At 47.4% G+C, this 19,044-nt stretch overlaps 1 protein-coding gene across 1 annotated transcript in view; it reads right to left on the reverse strand.

The window, feature by feature from the left end:
- The window catches only part of cfap299 (cilia and flagella associated protein 299), a 41,868-nt gene extending 33,358 nt beyond the window's left edge, over window positions 1–8,510 (reverse strand). Inside the window, exon 1 of the mRNA XM_062451347.1 lies at window positions 8,422–8,510. Within this exon, the coding sequence (XP_062307331.1) occupies window positions 8,422–8,427 (6 nt within the window). The 5' untranslated portion in view covers window positions 8,428–8,510. The remainder of the gene's footprint in view (window positions 1–8,421) is intronic.
- Between the last annotated feature and the right edge of the window lie 10,534 nt (window positions 8,511–19,044).

Here is a 19,044-nt window from a genome sequence, read left to right on the forward strand (position 1 = left end):
CCTGCACCATCCACCTTGGCCTGGCGCTTTGAAATCAAACTTACTATTGTTGTTTTTACTGCCCATGACAGGGACAAAGGGCAGGGGAGTGGGGACACACACATGGCCTGTAACGCAATAGGGCTGGGAATTCCTCTTTAATTTCAATGCTATACTTGATCTCTGGGCTGCATGACTGACCTCCTTATTATCTATAGCGACGGGCTTATCAATACAGCAGTCACTGGGTCCACAGACCCAAGACAAACACTTCCTTTGTACAGGAAGTCCCCCAGGACGAGGGATACACAGCAAAAACCAACTGGCTAAAAAAACCCTGACGACAAGGGTGGGGGGCAGGAGTTGGGAAGGGGCAGGAGTTGGGAAGGGGCAGGAGTTGGGAAGGGGCAGGAGTTGGGAAGGGGGAACCAAATCTCCAGGCCTCAAATGTAAAACTTAGAACAGAAAGCGTACATACAACCACAGGTGACAAAGCTGAGCCAACTTTTACACAGTGTTAAAAAATCTATTGCTAGTGTTCCCTCGCAGGTGTTCCCTCTGTGGGACGTTGACAGTAAATCATGGAGGAACCCCCCTTTCACCGTGTTTCACAAGGACAATAAACATCTCTTTGGAGAGAGGACGTGTCGTCGAACTTCTCTTACGGCAGACGCTGGTCTGCTCCTCCGACTTGTTTCCTTGGAAGCCACACAACAAACTGCAGCAGGCTGCTACAGCGATACCTCGCTAGGCTGGAACAGGGCCAGGAGTCAACATAGTCACACACACACACACTATTGTAAGGGAGGGTTTGGTACTCTGTTTTAATGATTAATTTCTCTTTCACTGCCAATTATATCATGGCTTTAGAAATTAAGAAAAAAAACTACCCATTTCTCCATCAATCTTGTGGGACGACGCAAATATTTACTTTCAGGGTACATTATATATCTGTGGTTAATTGTAAGATCATTAGTCACAAGGGAGCATGGATTAAGTAACTTTTAATAAATATATGTTTAAAGGTATCTTTTCTCAGCTCTACCAGTATAAATAGAAGCAAAGATCATCGTTTTGCCACACAATAGTAACCCCATAGTAAAAAACGACCATATCCACCTTAGACACTGTACAATATCACCACTTTGAAGGCAAAGACCTACAGCTCTTGTAAATACATAACAAATATTACATACTAAAAAACACACCCCATAGCTCTACTGTGATTTAGGCTACCTCCACCTTCACTGTGTAACTCTGTCTCTGACGTCATCCAATCCGAGCGACACGAGAGAGGGAGCCGTGGGTGGCGGTCGTGGGACACCTTGAGTTTCAGATGCGTCCAACAATGGACCCCCCCAGGCTCTCTGTGCAGGTGTGACCTGGATGATGAAGCGAGTCAGGGTAAATAACGCCCAAGATAGCCAGGTGCACCTTTTGTTTGTGTGTGACTTTTGGCAGCTGAGTGGCTTTCGCAACAGGTCCAGGGTGAGTAGAGAGAGTAAGAAGCCCAACACAGGCCAGGCAGAGAGGTCTTTTAGAGCTCAGTGGAGGAGAGAGATAAGAGGCTCACAAGCTGCAAAACCCGGAGGACTGGTCTTTATTATTATTTGTAACAGATGAAAAGCAGAAACTGTTTAACAGGAGCGGAGATATAATTTGTGTAATCATATAATTGGGAAGGCATGTGATCTCTAGCGTGACTTATCTTACCCCCTAGTGAGATGCTGGTTCTGGACTACTAGTGACTCCTAAATAGTTACTTCTACTGTTATTTTAATCAAATGACCGAGCAACTAGACAGTGTTAACTTGAAGGGCCTGAAGGCTGAGGGAGACAGAATGTTGCTCTGCCGTTTTTAACAACACGTTTAAACATCCCTTTACTTGCAGTGTTCGTTCATTGTTTGGCTTCTTAAGTGGACTTATCAACAAACAGTGACGGATAAGCTAGGACGTTTCTTTGGGTATTGTCAGTTGGTTGAGCTGATACCAGCGACAGCAAAGGTCTAATATTTAAATATGATTAGACAAAACCTAAAGAATTAAGCCTTGAGGGCAAACAAACTAGCAAAACATGCTCCTGTTGGATCACTGTAACGTGTCAGAAACCTGGATTCCCAGAACATACTGTTGACTGTTACACTAAACTGTGAATGTGTAAACACTGTACTGTAGGTACAATATAGACATTGGCCTTGCTTCAGGCACGCTGACATGATGATGGTGCAGTTTGGGGTGGGGAGGAAGCAGGGCTGCATAAGGGGGCAACATGGACTGACCTGAATTCTCACCTGAACTTTTCAGTCCGGCCCACACCATTTGGGGAGTTTTCACGGTGGTTGGAGAAAAAGATGAATAGACAAAGATCCCAGAACTGGCATTAAAAGCTGCGTGTCGAGAAATATTGGTAATTTTAAAATAGGAATAGCCTGACAGACAAACTAACCACTCCAGCATATTCTTGTCCAGGGCTCGAAATTAACGTGTCCCGTCGTCCCCAGGACGATGAAAAAGATGTCTGGGACAGTTCAACACAGACTACATGTCTGGGACAGTTCAACACAGACTAGATGTCTGGGACAGTTCAACACAGACTAGATGTCTGGGACAGTTCAACACAGACTAGATGTCTGGGACAGTTCAACACAGACTAGATGTGTGGGACAGTTCAACACAAACTAGATGTCTGGGACAGTTCAACACAGACTAGATGTCTGGGACAGTTCAACACAAACTAGATGTCTGGGACAGTTCAACACAGACTAGATGTCTGGGACAGTTCAACACAGACTAGATGTCTGGGACAGTTCAACACAAACTAGATGTCTGGGACAGTTCAACACAGACTAGATGTCTGGGACAGTTCAACACAGACTAGATGTGTGGGACAGTTCAACACAGACTAGATGTGTGGGACAGTTCAACACAGACTAGATGTGTGGGACAGTTCAACACAGACTAGATGTGTGGGACAGTTCAACACAGACTAGATGTCTGGGACAGTTCAACACAGACTAGATGTGTGGGACAGTTCAACACAGACTAGATGTGTGGGACAGTTCAACACAGACTAGATGTGTGGGACAGTTCAACACAGACTTTGGGACGACTGCGGGACAATAGACCATAACAATATAAAATTGACGACTGTATGGATTACTTAGTGTTGCAAATAACCTAGACCCCATGTCAGAATGTCAAAATGCAAAAACACAAGAATTTACATTTTGGAACAGGTCAAGTTCAGTTTGGGACGGTTCATTTTGCCCTTCGGGACGGTACTGGGACAGTGAGCCCTGATCTTGCCATTCAAGGTGCCTTTCACTTCTCCCTTCCAAACCTTCGCAGCCACAATGCAGAATGACTGACAGAAAGGGTTAAAACTACATATCCATCAACTATTAAGTTGTTTTTGGTGTTGAGGAGGTCTGATACGTGTCGGGGGGGGGGGGGGCATGAGGACGTGTGTTCCTGAGACTCAGAGAACTGAGTCCCTACAGCCTGTCACCGTGGCGAGGAGACGGGGGCTGAGCAGGATCTCTTTCCCCTCTGGGTGGTCTTACACCCAGCCTGATCACAGACTAGGGTTTCCACCTGGGGATCCCTTCATAAGGGAGGGAGGTGGGGACCGATGGAGTGAGGCGAAAAACACTGTGTTTTGTTTTGAATGAGCTAAGGCTGGTTCAGGTTCAGGTTAGGACTGTGTGTTTTTGTTGAGTATTGTAGAGCGCATTCACATTGTAGAAGCCAAACTTGCATCCAAAAGCATGTCGTCTTCTCCTGTAAAGGCACACTGAAGTATCCAAGCCATTTAGCAATTCATATTGGTCATAATTAGGGTTCCTCTGGTAGGAGGAAACCTATTGTTTTTGTTAGTATTCTTATTCTTATTTTTCTTCTCCGCTAAATGGCTCAATAGCTCAAAAAGTCCTTGACCCGATTTTTTCCAATTTGGCCCAATGATACACCAGGTCATTCACTACTCCCAGACCGCTAATGGCCCATGTACGCCCATAGGTGGCGCTATAAGCCACGCCCAAAGTCTACGTGATTTCACACATCAGCAAGGACTCTGCGAAACGTCTACAGTGCACCATCTGTAACAAGCAGCATCCAAGTGCCTTGCACATCAAAGCAAAAGAAACAAAGGAAGCCAAAGAGACAACACTGAACCGCATGCAGGTGTCTGTCAAAACTGATGGACATACTGGGGCCGGTACTGTACAGAAATGCACTTTGCCCGTTGTACCTGTTCAAGTGAAAAGCACAAAAGGTAGTCAGGTGGCTGAACGGTTAGGGAATCGTGCTAATAATCAGAAGGTTGCCGGTTCGATTCCCGGCCTAGAAAATGATGTTGTGTCCTTGGGCAAGGCACTTCACCCTACTTGCCTTGGGGGGAATGTCCCTGTACTTACTGTAAGTTGCTCTGGATAAGAGCGTCTGCTAAATGACTAAATGTAAATGTAGTAAGACCATTAACACTTACGCCTTTCTAGATCCTGGCAGCTCTGCTACTTTTTGCACAGAAAATCTCCTGAACAAGCTTAACATCAGAGGAAAAAGGACCAACATCCTGTTAAGGACAATGAATCAACAACAATCTGTGAATGCCTACACGGTGAATGGAATAGAGAAGGGGTCACTAATTGGCGGACCGCGGTCCGGGTCCGGACCCAGGCGGTTCCCTATCCGGACCCGGACCTATAACCGATATATTATTATGGAATTAATTCATTTTGACGGAACGTTTCCATTTTAACCGGCACATCTTTTTGTCGGAACAGGAAGTGTTAGTGTTGTCGGAACAGGAAGTGTTAGTGTTTGTGTTGTGTCAGAACAGGAAGTGTTAGTGTTGTCAGAACAGGAAGTGTTAGTGTTGTTGGAACAGGAAGTGTTAGTGTTTTCGGAACAAGAAGTGTTAGTGTTTGTGTTGTGTCTGAACAGGAAGTGTTAGTGTTTGTGTTGTGTCGGAAAAGGAAGTGTTAGTGTTGTCGGAACAGGAAATGTTAGTGTTTGTGTTGTATCGGAACAACAGTTGGTGGTTATCAGTTGGTGTGTAGCAGAGAGGATAGAGAGACTGACTTGTGACCTTATGCTCATGAGTTCAAATCCCCATTCAGCCTATTGTTGTTGGCCACACATGAAGTAGTTTTGCTCTCTTGTAGTCCAACTCTCCATCTTCAACAGTGTACATGTTTATAATATTTTGCCATTTTGCGGAGGAACCCGCATTGCTGCTTGCAGCTATATTTCTTTATTATTATTACAAATAATAATAAAGAATTGTAACTCTAAAAACGTTTGTAGATGTAAACATGTATAAGTAATAAATATGAAGTAATATTATAATTACTAATAATATTAGTAATATTATTAGTAATATTATTAGTAATATAATATTACCCCCGCTGGCAAACTAATAATAATAAGGAGTGCGTCTGGGCCATAATAAAGCAACATACAGTATATATGCTATATGGCAACGCATGTAAATGTTGGCTTGAATACATTTAAGTAACGTAAACATACCACTGAGGTCCAGCCTCGTCAAAGCATATTAAGATTACCTGTTACTCAAACACTGTCCAAGAAAAGAAGTATTAAGTGCTCAAACGTGGATTCGATTTTAAACAGACATGGGGTGGGGGGGGGGGAGGAAAATAAACATTTTCCCAGCAAAAGAATTAATCAGAGGAAGCACTTTAGCAGGGGAAGAGGGGGAGGACGATCATGTCAGCATAATATTGTTGGTGATACACAACACTATTTTGTTTTGTAGCTTTACTCATCTCCCCTTTCTAAACACAGGAAGAGGTATATTAGACAGCCCTTGATTCACAGCTTTGCTGTTTTTCCAGTCGTCTCCAGAGGTTTCTGTGAAAGGAACAAGCTGGGACCAAGCCTTTCCATGAGCCTCAGTAACACAGGTCAGGAGGAAAAGCCACCAGAGGTGTTCTTCATCAGAGAAGCAGGGTTTCCTCCTGTGTCGGATGCTCCCCTGCCTGTCTCTTTGTCTGGTCTAATGCTCCCATACGGGCAGATGCAGCGTGGTCAGACAAGCCCAGCTTTCCTCTCAGCTATCTAGCTCCACCAATCCAGGAGTGATCCACCCAAGACCATCCTCATTAGCACCGCCGCCCTCCACAGTTTACCCTGCTTCCACCTTCACATTTTAGCTCTCACAAGCGCTGGTGCAATAACTGTGCCGGGCTGGGCCAGGGATTAGTTAGTGTGAAATGTAATGCTGGCAGTCATAATAAACAGTTATCCTTGACATTAGAGGTTAACCCCTTCTTCAAAAGTCCCCTTTTCATCCCAGTTTCATTACAGAGAGAAAGCCCGCCCCCACACCCCCCTCCACCCAAAAAAAACCTTAGTCCCCCCACCACTGACCCCTCCTTATCCTCAGCCACCAACCCAAATCTGAGTAATATATCTCTATATATTATTACTACTCACCACATACTCTAAAAAGGTCTGCCAGGAATGGTCCAGCAACACAATATGATTATTCCAATCTCTCAGGTCCTTGTTGACAATGTTTTGCAGAACCTGATTATCTCTGCATGGCGGCACGAGCGGAATTTCAGAAATGCCCTTTAGCTTCAGCTAGCACAGGAGACCACGGCCTCTGAGGAGACCACGGCCTACGGAACGCAGTCTGAGGATATGCGCTTCGCTGATGAATGAATCTTTTGTTTTCACTCGAGAGTTTATGTACGCAACCGCAAAAGAAAGCATGTGTGACAACCTAGGAAACCCTGAGGCGTTTGACAGTGTCTATTTGTTCAATATCTGGGCTCTTTTTTGTGTTAATGCATTACCACGCAGGATTAATGACTGAGCAGGAGGAGAGTGAGCGGTGTAAATAAACAGCGGGACAAGGTCTATGGGCGACAGAGGTGCTATGTGAACCCACTGCAGCAGATATCAATAAATCTACTGCTACAACACACGTGTACAATTCTAAGCTGTTGTGAGCCCCCCTAAGGAAGGAAACCAATGTTATAAAAACATCTCTGAAAGAGGGCAGAGTAGGCTGTATTGTGTAAGATTGACGAGGCAAGTGTCAGGGCACAAGAACACAAATATGAAGGGATGTAGCCATTAATGGATTCATACACAGGACAAATAACAGAACTATAACTATTAGTAAAACCATTAAATACACAACGTCAAGGTCTGAAATGTAAAATAGTGACGGTTTATGTTCTTCTCATGCTCTGCCTTTCCTGGGCGTCATCTAGAGGGGGGCAGGGGGCCCTATGTGGATGACTGGTGATGTACCAGAGAGCAGGGGGGGCTGGGGGCAGGGGGCCCTATGTGGCTGGCTGGTGATGTACCAGAGAGCAGGGGGGGCTGGGGGCAGGGGGCCCTATGTGGATGACTGGTGATGTACCAGAGAGCAGGGGGGGCTGGGGGCAGGGGGCCCTATGTGGATGACTGGTGATGTACCAGAGAGCAGGGGGGGCTGGGGGCAGGGGGCCCTATGTGGCTGGCTGGTGATGTACCAGAGAGCAGGGGGGGCTGGGGGCAGGGGGCCCTATGTGGATGACTGGTGATGTACCAGAGAGCAGGGGGGGCTGGGGGCAGGGGGCCCTATGTGGATGACTGGTGATGTACCAGAGAGCAGGGGGGGCTGGGGGCAGGGGGCCCTATGTGGCTGGCTGGTGATGTACCAGAGAGCAGGGGGGGCTGGGGGCAGGGGGCCCTATGTGGATGACTGGTGATGTACCAGAGAGCAGGGGGGGCTGGGGGCAGGGGGCCCTATGTGGCTGGCTGGGTGGTGCAGCAGAGCAGAGGGGGCTGGGGGCAGGGTGCCCTATGTGGCTGGCTGGGTGGTGCAGCAGAGCAGAGGGGGCTGGGGGCAGGGGGGGCAGGGTGCCCTATGTGGCTGGCTGGGTGGTGCAGCAGAGCAGAGGGGGCTGGGGGCAGGGGGGGCAGGGTGCCCTATGTGGCTGGTTGGGTGGTGCAGCAGAGCAGAGGGGGCTGGGGGCAGGGGGGGCAGGGTGCCCTATGTGGCTGGCTGGGTGGTGCAGCAGAGCAGAGGGGGCTGGGGGCAGGGGGGGCAGGGTGCCCTATGTGGCTGGTTGGGTGGTGCAGCAGAGCAGAGGGGGCTGGGGGCAGGGGGGGCAGGGTGCCCTATGTGGCTGGCTGGGTGGTGCAGCAGAGCAGAGGGGGCTGGGGGCAGGGGGGGCAGGGTGCCCTATGTGGCTGGCTGGGTGGTGCAGCAGAGCAGAGGGGGCTGGGGGCAGGGGGGGCAGGGTGCCCTATGTGGCTGGCTGGGTGGTGCAGCAGAGCAGAGGGGGCTGGGGGCAGGGGGGGCCATTTCCACTCAAGCTGACACAGAGGGCATTTTGTTCCTATCCTAATGGAATTGCAGAAATATTTGGGGGAATCCCATTATGTAGCAATTGGAGTGCTGTAATAATGTACTCACAGTCATTTGCCCACTGCGGTTAGCCTCCTCACGCTGTGCCAATGCTTTCAGGAAGTTATCTTTGAGTTCCTTTCCTGCACTTGCCAGTGTCCTGGAAAAAACAACATTGAAATAGTTTGAAATGTTTCTCTTAACCCAAAAAGGTTCATGGTGCCTTAAAGGTTCTTCACGGAGGATTTGCTACAATCATAGCCTGCTCCATTTCTCCAGCTATTTCTGATAATTAGGCTCCAACAACTTTGCATTAAGAATAACTGGCTACATTTTGTGGAAACTTTCAGGTTCACGAATTTTGTATTTTCCATATCCTGGTAGGCCTCCACACTCCCATGCAGTTAGAGCTTTACATGAATCGGTTAGCGACAAATTATTTAAACGTACAGTAGGACAACTACTGAATTAACAATCTGAATACACACCTGTAATAGGAGCATGATCCTGCAATAGCAGTGTAGATTAAGGCAGCAATAAATTGTGTTTACCAAATTCTATCTCAGCCATTATGTAATCTTTTACATAATTCAGGTTTACAATCAACAAGCGAAACAACATTTAGGAGGTAATAGTTTCTTGTTAAAAAAAACAAAAAAATTACATTCTCTCACACAAGAGGCCACCTGCATTGATATATAATCAGTTTTATGAAAAATATCTGCTTTGACATATTATTTTACAAAAGTCATTTATTTTCATTACAAAAAGAAAACTCCTTGAAACATCACAGATACTGTCAGATATGTTCCCTGCTTTTCGATAATTAATCACTTTGGTCGTTTAGAAAGGTGCCTGTGCACCTTTAATTATTTCAAGGATTAAATGATTTTGTATCTTATTATGACAGCTTTTAACACTTAAATTGTCCGGTTTCCATGGAAACATACTTTTGGCGTATTACAGGAGTCTGCACACCTGACAAAACAGCGGCTCTAACGCTTCAAACATTCACCAGTGCAGGACCAGGCCCTTGTCACTCATCCAACAGTAACTGTGCGAACCTTTAATCAGTTAGCAGACTCATCCTCTGGTAACAGGAACACCGTTTCTGCTGTAGTTTAGACAGTATGAAGGTTAAAGGTTCAAATCCCCCCACTGTCCTTCGCATTGGATAGAAGCGTCTGCTAAATGAAAACGTTTCACTACATTTATTGAACCCTCACACTTCATATTTCGTGCAATCAGGCAACATCAGGCGGGGCAGTCAGTGCTTGCAGACTGCAAGTATAGGAAACATACTTTAGAGACTAAATTCAAAGCTGAAACGGAGCCACGGGGTTGAGTGTTGCGGAGGTGGCGGCCCAAGACCTCACCGTCAGGGAGCACTTGAATTCAGCAGACTGAATTCACCCCTCCTGTGGTTTCTGTTGGCATCAGCAGACCCAGTCCTTCCCCTGTGCGTGTGGTCAGGAGCCCTGACAGTGAGGGGGGGAGAGGAGCGCAGGCAGCCCGCTTCATCTGTCCTCTGTCAGGAGGAAACAGGAGGGAAGCTCATCTCTTCAACCCATCCTCCATTCGAGCGCGGGTAGCATCACCCTTTAAAACGGCACATCAGTGGCCTCTCAGTTTGTATTACAGCACGACTTAAGTGTTTTTTGCACATTTTAAGACGTGGATTTTACTAGATGAGGAAACCGACCCCCAAACAAGCAGTTCAGAAGTGATTTCATCAGACGGCCAGAACACTGTGTTCTTCCCTAAATGACTTCTGGCGTCCAAGTTAATGACTCCTGAAATGATGTCCCTTGGAAGTAAAAGACAGCAACTAAACTGATTAGAACCAGGCCAGGGGTGAGGAAACATCTGCTTCTAAGGACAGACTTTGGTCCGGATCATCAACTGACTGCTCTAAACGATGCACGGTAAATTATTTAATTTCACTAACTTTCAATATAAAAGCAAATTAAAGTCACTTAGAGAGAAACCTGAATGCAAAGGTATGCTTTCAAGGTGAAGTATGTACATGGATCCTCATTGTCTTGGTCCTACAGACCAACCCTGTGTCCTCTATAATAATACTGATCTGACACTTTACTGGTATACACAGTCAGAAGATTTGTTACACAAGTCCATCTTATAATCTATAGATTCTATATCGTTTCTCATTTGAGGGGAGCAAATGATGAACCTTACATGGATATACGCAACAGGACTCCATGACCACAACAGACAAATCCTTGTGACCATCCATGAACCGCACATCAGTAATTAATCACACAACAGGGGGATAATCCAAAGCATATTTCATTAAATGGATTTCAGATGGACTCCAGTGTGTGATGTGCAATCCCCCAGACTCACTCTGTCAATACCACAACGGAAGATGTTTAACAGCTTCGGTTCTCACGGATTTCATACGTGTGGAATCCACAACACCATCAGACAAGCCCAAGGAAATAACAGGAACGAGGATTACCAACACAGACTTAAACTACAAGATGTACCTCGTTTACACTGGAGGAAGAGCTCTGTCTTGGTTTAAGGTCTACTGGATCTGGGTGGATGTATTCAAAAGGTTTTTTGGCACACTATATCCGATAAAAAATATCCTCTTAAAGATATTACTGGTAAATGCTTAAGACGGATATTTCAAAGTTTCAACCTGCATGCATATTCTAAATTGCTAAGATCACTAAAGAGTGGAGCTATCAGTGTTGTAAAATAAAGTGTCTGAAAGTGTTAGGTTTGAATCAACAGTGGGACACACAGGTGCTGTGTGTGGTCAGGGGACAGTCTCACAGTAAGGTAAAAACATCCTTTTGAGACTTTGAACGAAGTCTGTCAGCTTACCTTCTAAATGTGCTCCACAAAAACAATCTGGCTACACGAGAAAGCACTGCACCTTGACAAGTTCGGGGTTCAGAAATATCTCTTGCTGCTCTCGTTTTTTAATGACACACATTCCAGTGGTCCGCTGCAATCCTCTGGACTGTTATAATACGTCCCAGGTCTCCCAGCAATCATCAGTGCATAAATAATGAGTGGTGGTGGGGCCCTGTGTCGTAAACTGACCTGACCCCGTCCAGATCAACACACAGGGACACCTGAAGCAGGGGGAGCCCAGCCACACGGAGGCCGATTCCAGTTCACGGAGAACGAGGGAAAGAAAAACTATATATATATATTTATACTTTTAAAATAGTTCCTATTCTGGTTCACCGGCCACATTTCCTTGTGCTGTGCTAGTGAGGGTGTCGGGAGGGAGGGAGGGGGGCTACAGCGGTATAATGGCTCACTGAAGGGGCCTTCCACCCACAGGCCTCTACGCTCCGCCAACTCAACTCGTGCTAAGAAACGTCCTAGTTCCCGCTCCTTACTTTTCTTAAATTACAATAATAGAGAACAGGATCTGTGTTGCCCCCCCCCACCCCACCCCTTCCATGTTCAAATATACTAGAATTTGAAAAAGGAATGTAATTTATACTGGTCCTTGGCCCATGCCCCATCATGAAAGTCTTGGAGGAATCACATAGTGGTGAAAGTGCTGGGGCAGCACATATTTGGAGGCTGTAGGCTCACTCCATCTCCTGAGTGAGTGAAGGATTACTGCTGGGTGATAGGGGCCAAGGCCCCAAAGTAAACACAGGTGTTGAGGAGGGAAGAGACTGGGGTTACCCCATCCAGTAGCTAAAGCAACACACACTGTCACGCTTGGAGGGGAAATAATACCTCAGCAAATAATACTGAGAGGTGCATGTTTGAGTTTCCCTCCATGGACAAATCTCTTATCAAGCCTCATTGGAGAGGATTAACAAGCCTTCGGCCATTAGGAATTGGTTATTAGGAGTTAATGACTGGCCGACAGGCTCGCAGTGATTTCCGAGGGGTTTTTGAATTATTGCTTGTGGGTGTCTCTTGTTTGTCTTAAACCTTGCGGTTCAGATGGGCCCCAAATTTCAAGAACAAATAAATCAAAAGGAATGGCTATGGTCATCTATTGGCTTTGTGGAAGGGGAAAAAAATTCAAAGGTTAGAGCACATATGCAGTTGGCTAGCCTCTGAACTGTCAAGGTTGTTCTGCCACAGTTGGCCCTTGTCATCTTATTAGGACCATGAGGGTGTTAATATACCCAAGGCGACCTAGAGAGAAGTGGCATGACATTACTACCCTAGAGAGGGAATCTAGGGTCTGGAGACAGCACCGTACTGAAGGCTACCAGGTTACCCAGAGCAGGGCAAATCCTAGCCGGACTGAGGCCTTAGGATAGTCGAACGAGAGTGAAGTTGAAAACACCCAGAGTCACTCTCAAGCTGCCTGTGCAGGGGGTGGACAGCTGCCAGCTCTGAGGAGCTGTCCACCAAGAATGTTTACAGGAATATAAACACTGCATTAGTGTGAAGAATGCTGGGCTACAGCCTGATCCAAGGCCTTGTACGCTGGGCTCTCTGTCTTTCCGGGATCTTTCAAACTATTTATTTAGCAAACCGGTTCTGCATCTTTCATATGATACCCAACAGTCTGCAACCAAATGGCAGTTGTTTTGAATAGCACCTCCATAATGTAGTTTGGCCCAAATTGTTTCCCAGGGTGCACGTCTCTCATGAAAATAAGAAAATGTTTGAATAAAAACTTCTTGTGGAGAAGTCACCTGATAAATCAGTGTGTGACAAATTGGATGTTATTCCTTGACCCAACTCCTCTCAATGGTGTTGACCATAAAAATAAAGGACTGCGAATTCAGCAAGCTAAACTGCTTAAACAAAAGGTTTTTATTGGAAATTCTGTCTTTGAGGTTAATGGAGAGGTTAGGGGTGAATAAACATTTGGTTGCCAACGGATAAATGTGTGTCTCTTGGAGGATCTATTACTTTTACAGGGTGAAGCTGGAAGGAAGAGTGTTTCAGGTTAGAAGCTGGAAGGAAGAGTGTTTCAGGTTAGAAGCTGGAGGGAAGAGTGTTTCAGGTTAAAAGCTGAAAGGAAGAATGTTTCAGGTTAGAAGCTGGAAGGAAGAGTGTTTCAGGTTAGAAGCTGGATTGAAGAGTGTTTCAGGTTAGAAGCTGGAAGGAAGAGTGTTTCAGGTTAGAAGCTGGAGGGAAGAGTGTTTCAGGTTAGAAGCTGGAAGGAAGAGTGTTTCAGGTTAGAAGCTGGAAGAAAGAGTGTTTCCAATTCTCTTGTTTCTTGAAATTTGTATTCAAGTGGATGAGCTGTCTGACCAATGCTGGGCCAGGTCTGAAAGTTTGAAATGATTCCTTTTTAGCAACTTTATTCTCGAGACAGATCAGTGCTTCAAGCCCTCAGAGCTTTCCTGGCCTGGCAGATGGGACCTTTCAATAATACAGTGATTTTTGAAAATCAACACGTGCTGCACTAGGCATATTTTTCCTGAGAGTACATGGGGGGGAAAAGAATCTTTTGGAAAATATTATTTTGGGCTGGTGGACGTCAAGGGAAATTCCACACAGCATGACAATTTACTTTATTTTGCGCTTTTTTGAAATCCTCTGTCACCTTTGATTACAATGAGCTGAATGGATCAGTTACACATGTGGCCCACATGATTCTACCTGATCTCCCTCCCTGCTCTCTGTGGTCACACTTGCTAATAGGAGGTTATACAGTCAGGCATGAATGTGTAAGAAAGATAAGTCCGTGTTCATGTTTCTGAATGTAAATCCACTGGATGGAGCGTCCACGCTGTCAGGAGCAAACAAAGAATCTAGTAACGTGACAACTAGAAACACTGGATCTATTGTTCGAGCTGAGAGGGTGAGCTTTCTCTCACAAAGGCAACTTCAATTCCATTCAGTGTTTATACAAGTACATGTCCTGGGTTTAAAAGTGAAGTCTTGACTATTGCAATTTGCAGTCCCACCTTTCACCCCACAGAGCTATTTACCCTCACAATCTAGGCCTACCTCACAAACTACAGAACAATCGTTCGGCACCTAACTTCCACCATGTAGACCCCACATCTTATTGGACGGAGGCATCTACACGCCAAAAAGGCCAATCGTTGAGAGCTTAGAGAGTTGTTTGCGGTGTTCAGAATCCATATTCAGCAGGTCATGGGGGAGGCACTCTGCCCCGCTGCATCAGGATCCTCTCTCCATCTCCCCCTCCTACTGGATCCAGGAGGTAGGGACTGGGCCTGTGTGTTGGTGGTCCTTGGCTTGGGTCCACAGGAGTGGGGGTGTGTGGGGGGCGATGCACCAGGGGAAGAAGCTGCTCCACGTCCTACCCTACAGGTTGCTGCAGAAGCCATCACACACATCCGCCGTTTACAGGATGCCCTGACTACAAAGCGGGATGATGACAGCGCTGGTAGTAGCTTTATGGCACGGGCTGTATAATGTGAAAACCACTTCCACCCCTGCACCCTGGCGGAGAGGGAGGGAGAGGGAGGGAGGGAGAGGGAGGGAGGGAGGGAGAGGGAGGGAGAGGGAGGGAGGGAGAGGGAGAGGGAGGGGGAGGGGGAGGGAGGGGGGAGGAGGTTCGATCGCAAGTAATCAAACATCAGAGGCCAGGGAGCCCGAGGGGGGGAAGGATGTGAGGGATAAAGCTGAACACGTCCCCAACCTCTGTGACTCACTAACTGCTGTAACAGCTCGTAATAAAAACCGGGAATGCCAGTATAGGACGGGAGCCCCACTTCTCCTCCCTCCTCCCCCACCTCTCCTACCCCACCTCCCTCCTCCCCCACCTCCCTCCTCCCGCTCCTCCACCCCGCTCCTCCTCCCCCCTTCCCCTCCACCTCCCTCCTCCCCCACCTCTCCTACCCCACCTCCCTCCTCCCGCTCCTCCCCCCCGCTCCTCCTCCCCTCTTCCCCTCCACCTCCCTCACCTCTCCTACCCCACCTCCCTCCTCCCACTCCTCCCCCCCGCTCCTCCTCCCCTCTTCCCCTCCACCTCCCTCCTCCCCCACCTCTCCTACCCCACCTCCCTCCTCCCGCTCCTCCCCCACCTCCCTCCTCCCGCTCCTCCCTCCTCCACCACCTCTCCTACCCCACCTCCCTCCTCCCCCACCTCTCCTACCCCACCTCCCTCCTCCCCCCCGCTCCTCCTCCCCTCTTCCCCTCCACCTCCCCCACCTCCAACTCCCCCACTCCCCTCCACCTCCCCCACTCCCCTCCACCTCCCTCCCCTCTCCTCCCTCCCCCACTCCCCTCCCCCACTCCCCTCCACCTCCCTCCCCCCGCTCCTCCCCTCTCCTCCCTCCCCACTCCCCCCCTCCTCCCCCTCCTGGATATGCAGAGTGCTGCTTACAGGACCGAGGGCATCTGAGGAGGAAGCAGCGGCAGAGAACAACAAGCAAACAGATGTTTCCGTTAAAAGAAGAAAGCAGACACCATCCAGAGAGCCTGGTCTCGCTCGCCCTCCGAGCGCCCGCTCACCACTTTAAAGGGAAGTGGGCTACACAACTTCAACTAAGACAAATGCTCTAATTCGCCATGTTGTTCTTAACATTAGATAGCGTAATGAGTGACAGGAGAAGAGTAAACACTTGACTTGATTTCTGTCCCTTCTCTGTCCATTACCAGCCCACCACAGGCTCATTAGGCTGGTAAAAGCCATCGCAAGAGAGATGCGGACATTTAAATAATTGCAATTTAAGAAACCAAACTAGGATTTGGTAGCACCACAAGCACGTGTGTCCCTTTGAATCAAAAGCGTGATTCATTTGGCTCCCTGAACAAGTCCTTTTACAAGAAATCAATTATAGGATAAGCAAACCCATCCAAATGACTGACTTGATGAAACTGCTAAATACTTCAAGATGTGGGTTTTTTTCCGCGAACAATGGTGCAGCTACTGTAGAAAGATGTGGGTACAGTAGGCCTATACTAGTTGTACCATAAAAAAACAATGGGTCACAAAAACAAAATGGGTCACATCCATTGATAAAATAAAATCTTTAAGAATAGCTACAGTAACAAGTAATTTATTCTTAAAAACCTAGAGAAGTTGAAGTAGACCAATTATTACAAACAGGCTATAGCCTACAGGACTGTTCACATACTCAGTTAACTTGTTCTAAGGCTTGAGGAAGGCAGAAGTGTTCTCCTCTGCATTGAGAAAGCAGTGCATGGTGAATGTCATTAGTGTGTGGGTTTTTATTACCCATCTTTGCTTCCACATAATCGCTCACATCCGAATGCTGTGGATGTTTTCACAGGGAGGTCCTATTCTCTTCATGCTGGCTGGAGACACAGAGATCACAGTCATGCTTGGCTTGATGCAACCATGAATAAAAGGGCAAGAAAAAGATGTCTATCTTCAAAGGATTTTGTTTTGTCAGCGAGTAGGACCCCTCTCTGGCCCTCAGAACTGCAGCAGGCTGTTACAGGGCTTCCTCCACACACCAGCCCTGTAGCAGGTAGAACCTCCACACACCAGCCCTGTAGCAGGTAGAACCTCCACACACCAGCCCTGTAGCAGGTAGGACCTCCACACACCAGCCCTGTAGCAGGTAGAACCTCCACACACCAGCCCTGTAGCAGGTAAACCTCCACAACCACAAAAGGAACACACTAGTACAGTATGTTGGTAAAGAACATAAGGCCCAGCTTAAGCTGATCCAAAGGAAATCTCTATCAAGGAAATTGAAAGAGGAGGGTCTTACGGCTGTCCAGTCAAAACCCTGTCCAGCGCAAACCATTCTAACATGGAGCTCAGGGCTCCCAATCCCCATGTTTACTCAGCTGATTTCAGTACGGCCCATTTCCATGCTGAAACACAATACTTCTAAGTAGCAGATGAATACCCTCCAACACATGCTGCAAACTGATGTCTGGTGGCAGTACACACCCAAAATGAAAAGCATACTGTAGACCCATATAACGCTGGCTTCATTTAGGGAAATGGCCATCAGATGTTGGCATGTCAACTTATGGTGCCAATTGGAGCTTGGGTTAGCCAGGAAGGCAAGTATTTTTGTGTGTTATGATTGTTTTAAAGAAACCAAAATTCTACTGTAAAAAAATCTCTGTTTACATTAGGGGTAGGCTTCAGTGTTTTCTTTTGTCAGCTTGCGTGATCAAAAGACACAAACATTTGGGGATGGGTTTACAAAGACATGGTAAACCAGAACAGAGTCCAAACAAAGGCAAGAAACAACAACAAAAAATGTCCCTACTTACCACACTTATCTTCTTCAAAACCCTTGTGCTGCCTTCGGGTCATTGTGACCCACCGTCGTGGTGAAAAAGGTGGGTCACAATGACCCCATGGCAGCACAAGGGATAAAAAAAAGAATTAGCGAAATATGGGATGTCTTGTGAGAGAGCTGCAGTCTGTCAGTCACTGCCTGTGAGCACTTCCTCCCTGCTTAGTTTAAAAGTGGCGCGGCCCGTTCCCAGAGCTGTGTGGGTACGATGTGGAGGTTGGCTCGGTCCTTGCGGCATGTGTGTCGACCGTGGACAGCGCCGGCAGGCTGGCTTTGCCAGGCGCACACCGTGTCCAACATCGCAAACCCAGGTGAGGCAATTTGGCGTGACAGCACATGTAACCGAGCCTGCCAACCCTTGCAGCACGAAGCCAGCAGGGGCTGGAGGCCAGCAGGGGCTGGAGGCCAGCAGGGGCTGGAGGCCAGCAGGGGCTGGAGGCCAGCGTGGGGCTGGAGGCCAGTACGGGTCTGGGGCTGGAGCTTGGCTCGTCGAAGAACCAGGCTTCTCATATCAGAAACATCCCCAATCTTATTTTAGCCAGGCGACTTGGGGTTGGACTAGCAACGCTGTGCATTCCCCGTCCATGTGCATGTTCACTGCTCTGGTTGTTCTTGGCACAGTGAGAAATGTCTCTCTTTTAACAGATGAGAGAGAGTGAGAGAGTGAGAGAGAGAGAAAGAGTGAGAGAGAGAGAGAGTGGAGTATTCTGGATGGAGGGAGAAAAAAAGCACAAAGGACAAAGAGCTTGTGGGTTGGACACCGAGTCAGAGTGGAGGACTGGCAGAGGCCTTGCGAAGGCCTGGCAGAGGCCTGGCGAAGGACTGGCCAAGGACTGGCCAAGGACTGGGGAAGGACTGGCGAAGGACTGGCGAAGCACTGGCGAAGCACTGGCAGAGGCCTGGAGATCAGGATGTTAGCTGGACTGCTGGGTCTGGATCTGGGCTAAAGCCTGGATGCCTGGTGTCTACAGCAGCCCTCTTCCCTCTTTGTTTCTGATCCAGGGAAAAGGAGATAAGGTGAAATAAAACCTGCCAATGGCCGACTGTAGAGCGCACAGAAGAAGCTTCTGATTTGAGGTTTCACAGATCTTTACAGAAAGTGTTGGCCTAGATTACAGAGGCCTGTTCCACATAAGCTGCAGGAGGGGTTTCAGAGCTCATCTTCTCCACAAGTGGCAGTTTGTTTACGCATGTCCAGAAGTCTCCTCATGTGACAAGTCTAACATTAGGTCTCCTATTTAACATTAAGCTAAAGGGATTAGAAAAATCAAATAAAAATCAAAGCAAGACAGTTATATCCAGTTTAAATTAAAGAAAACAAGTAGTCTACTTTCATTGCTTCTCCGAGGTATTTTGATATGAAACAGACTTAAGTCAAACAAGCGTATAAAGCTAACTTTGTATTCTGCTATGGCATGAATGGAACAAAAGTGTCGTTTTTTTTTTTCCCTATCCGAGTAGGAGGTTGTTGATGTTTGACTCAAGCTTGGCATAGATTTCACCCAAACCCAACAACCACACAACT

This window comes from Osmerus eperlanus, chromosome 25, assembly GCF_963692335.1.
Source record: "Osmerus eperlanus chromosome 25, fOsmEpe2.1, whole genome shotgun sequence".
Taxonomy (NCBI): domain Eukaryota; kingdom Metazoa; phylum Chordata; class Actinopteri; order Osmeriformes; family Osmeridae; genus Osmerus; species Osmerus eperlanus.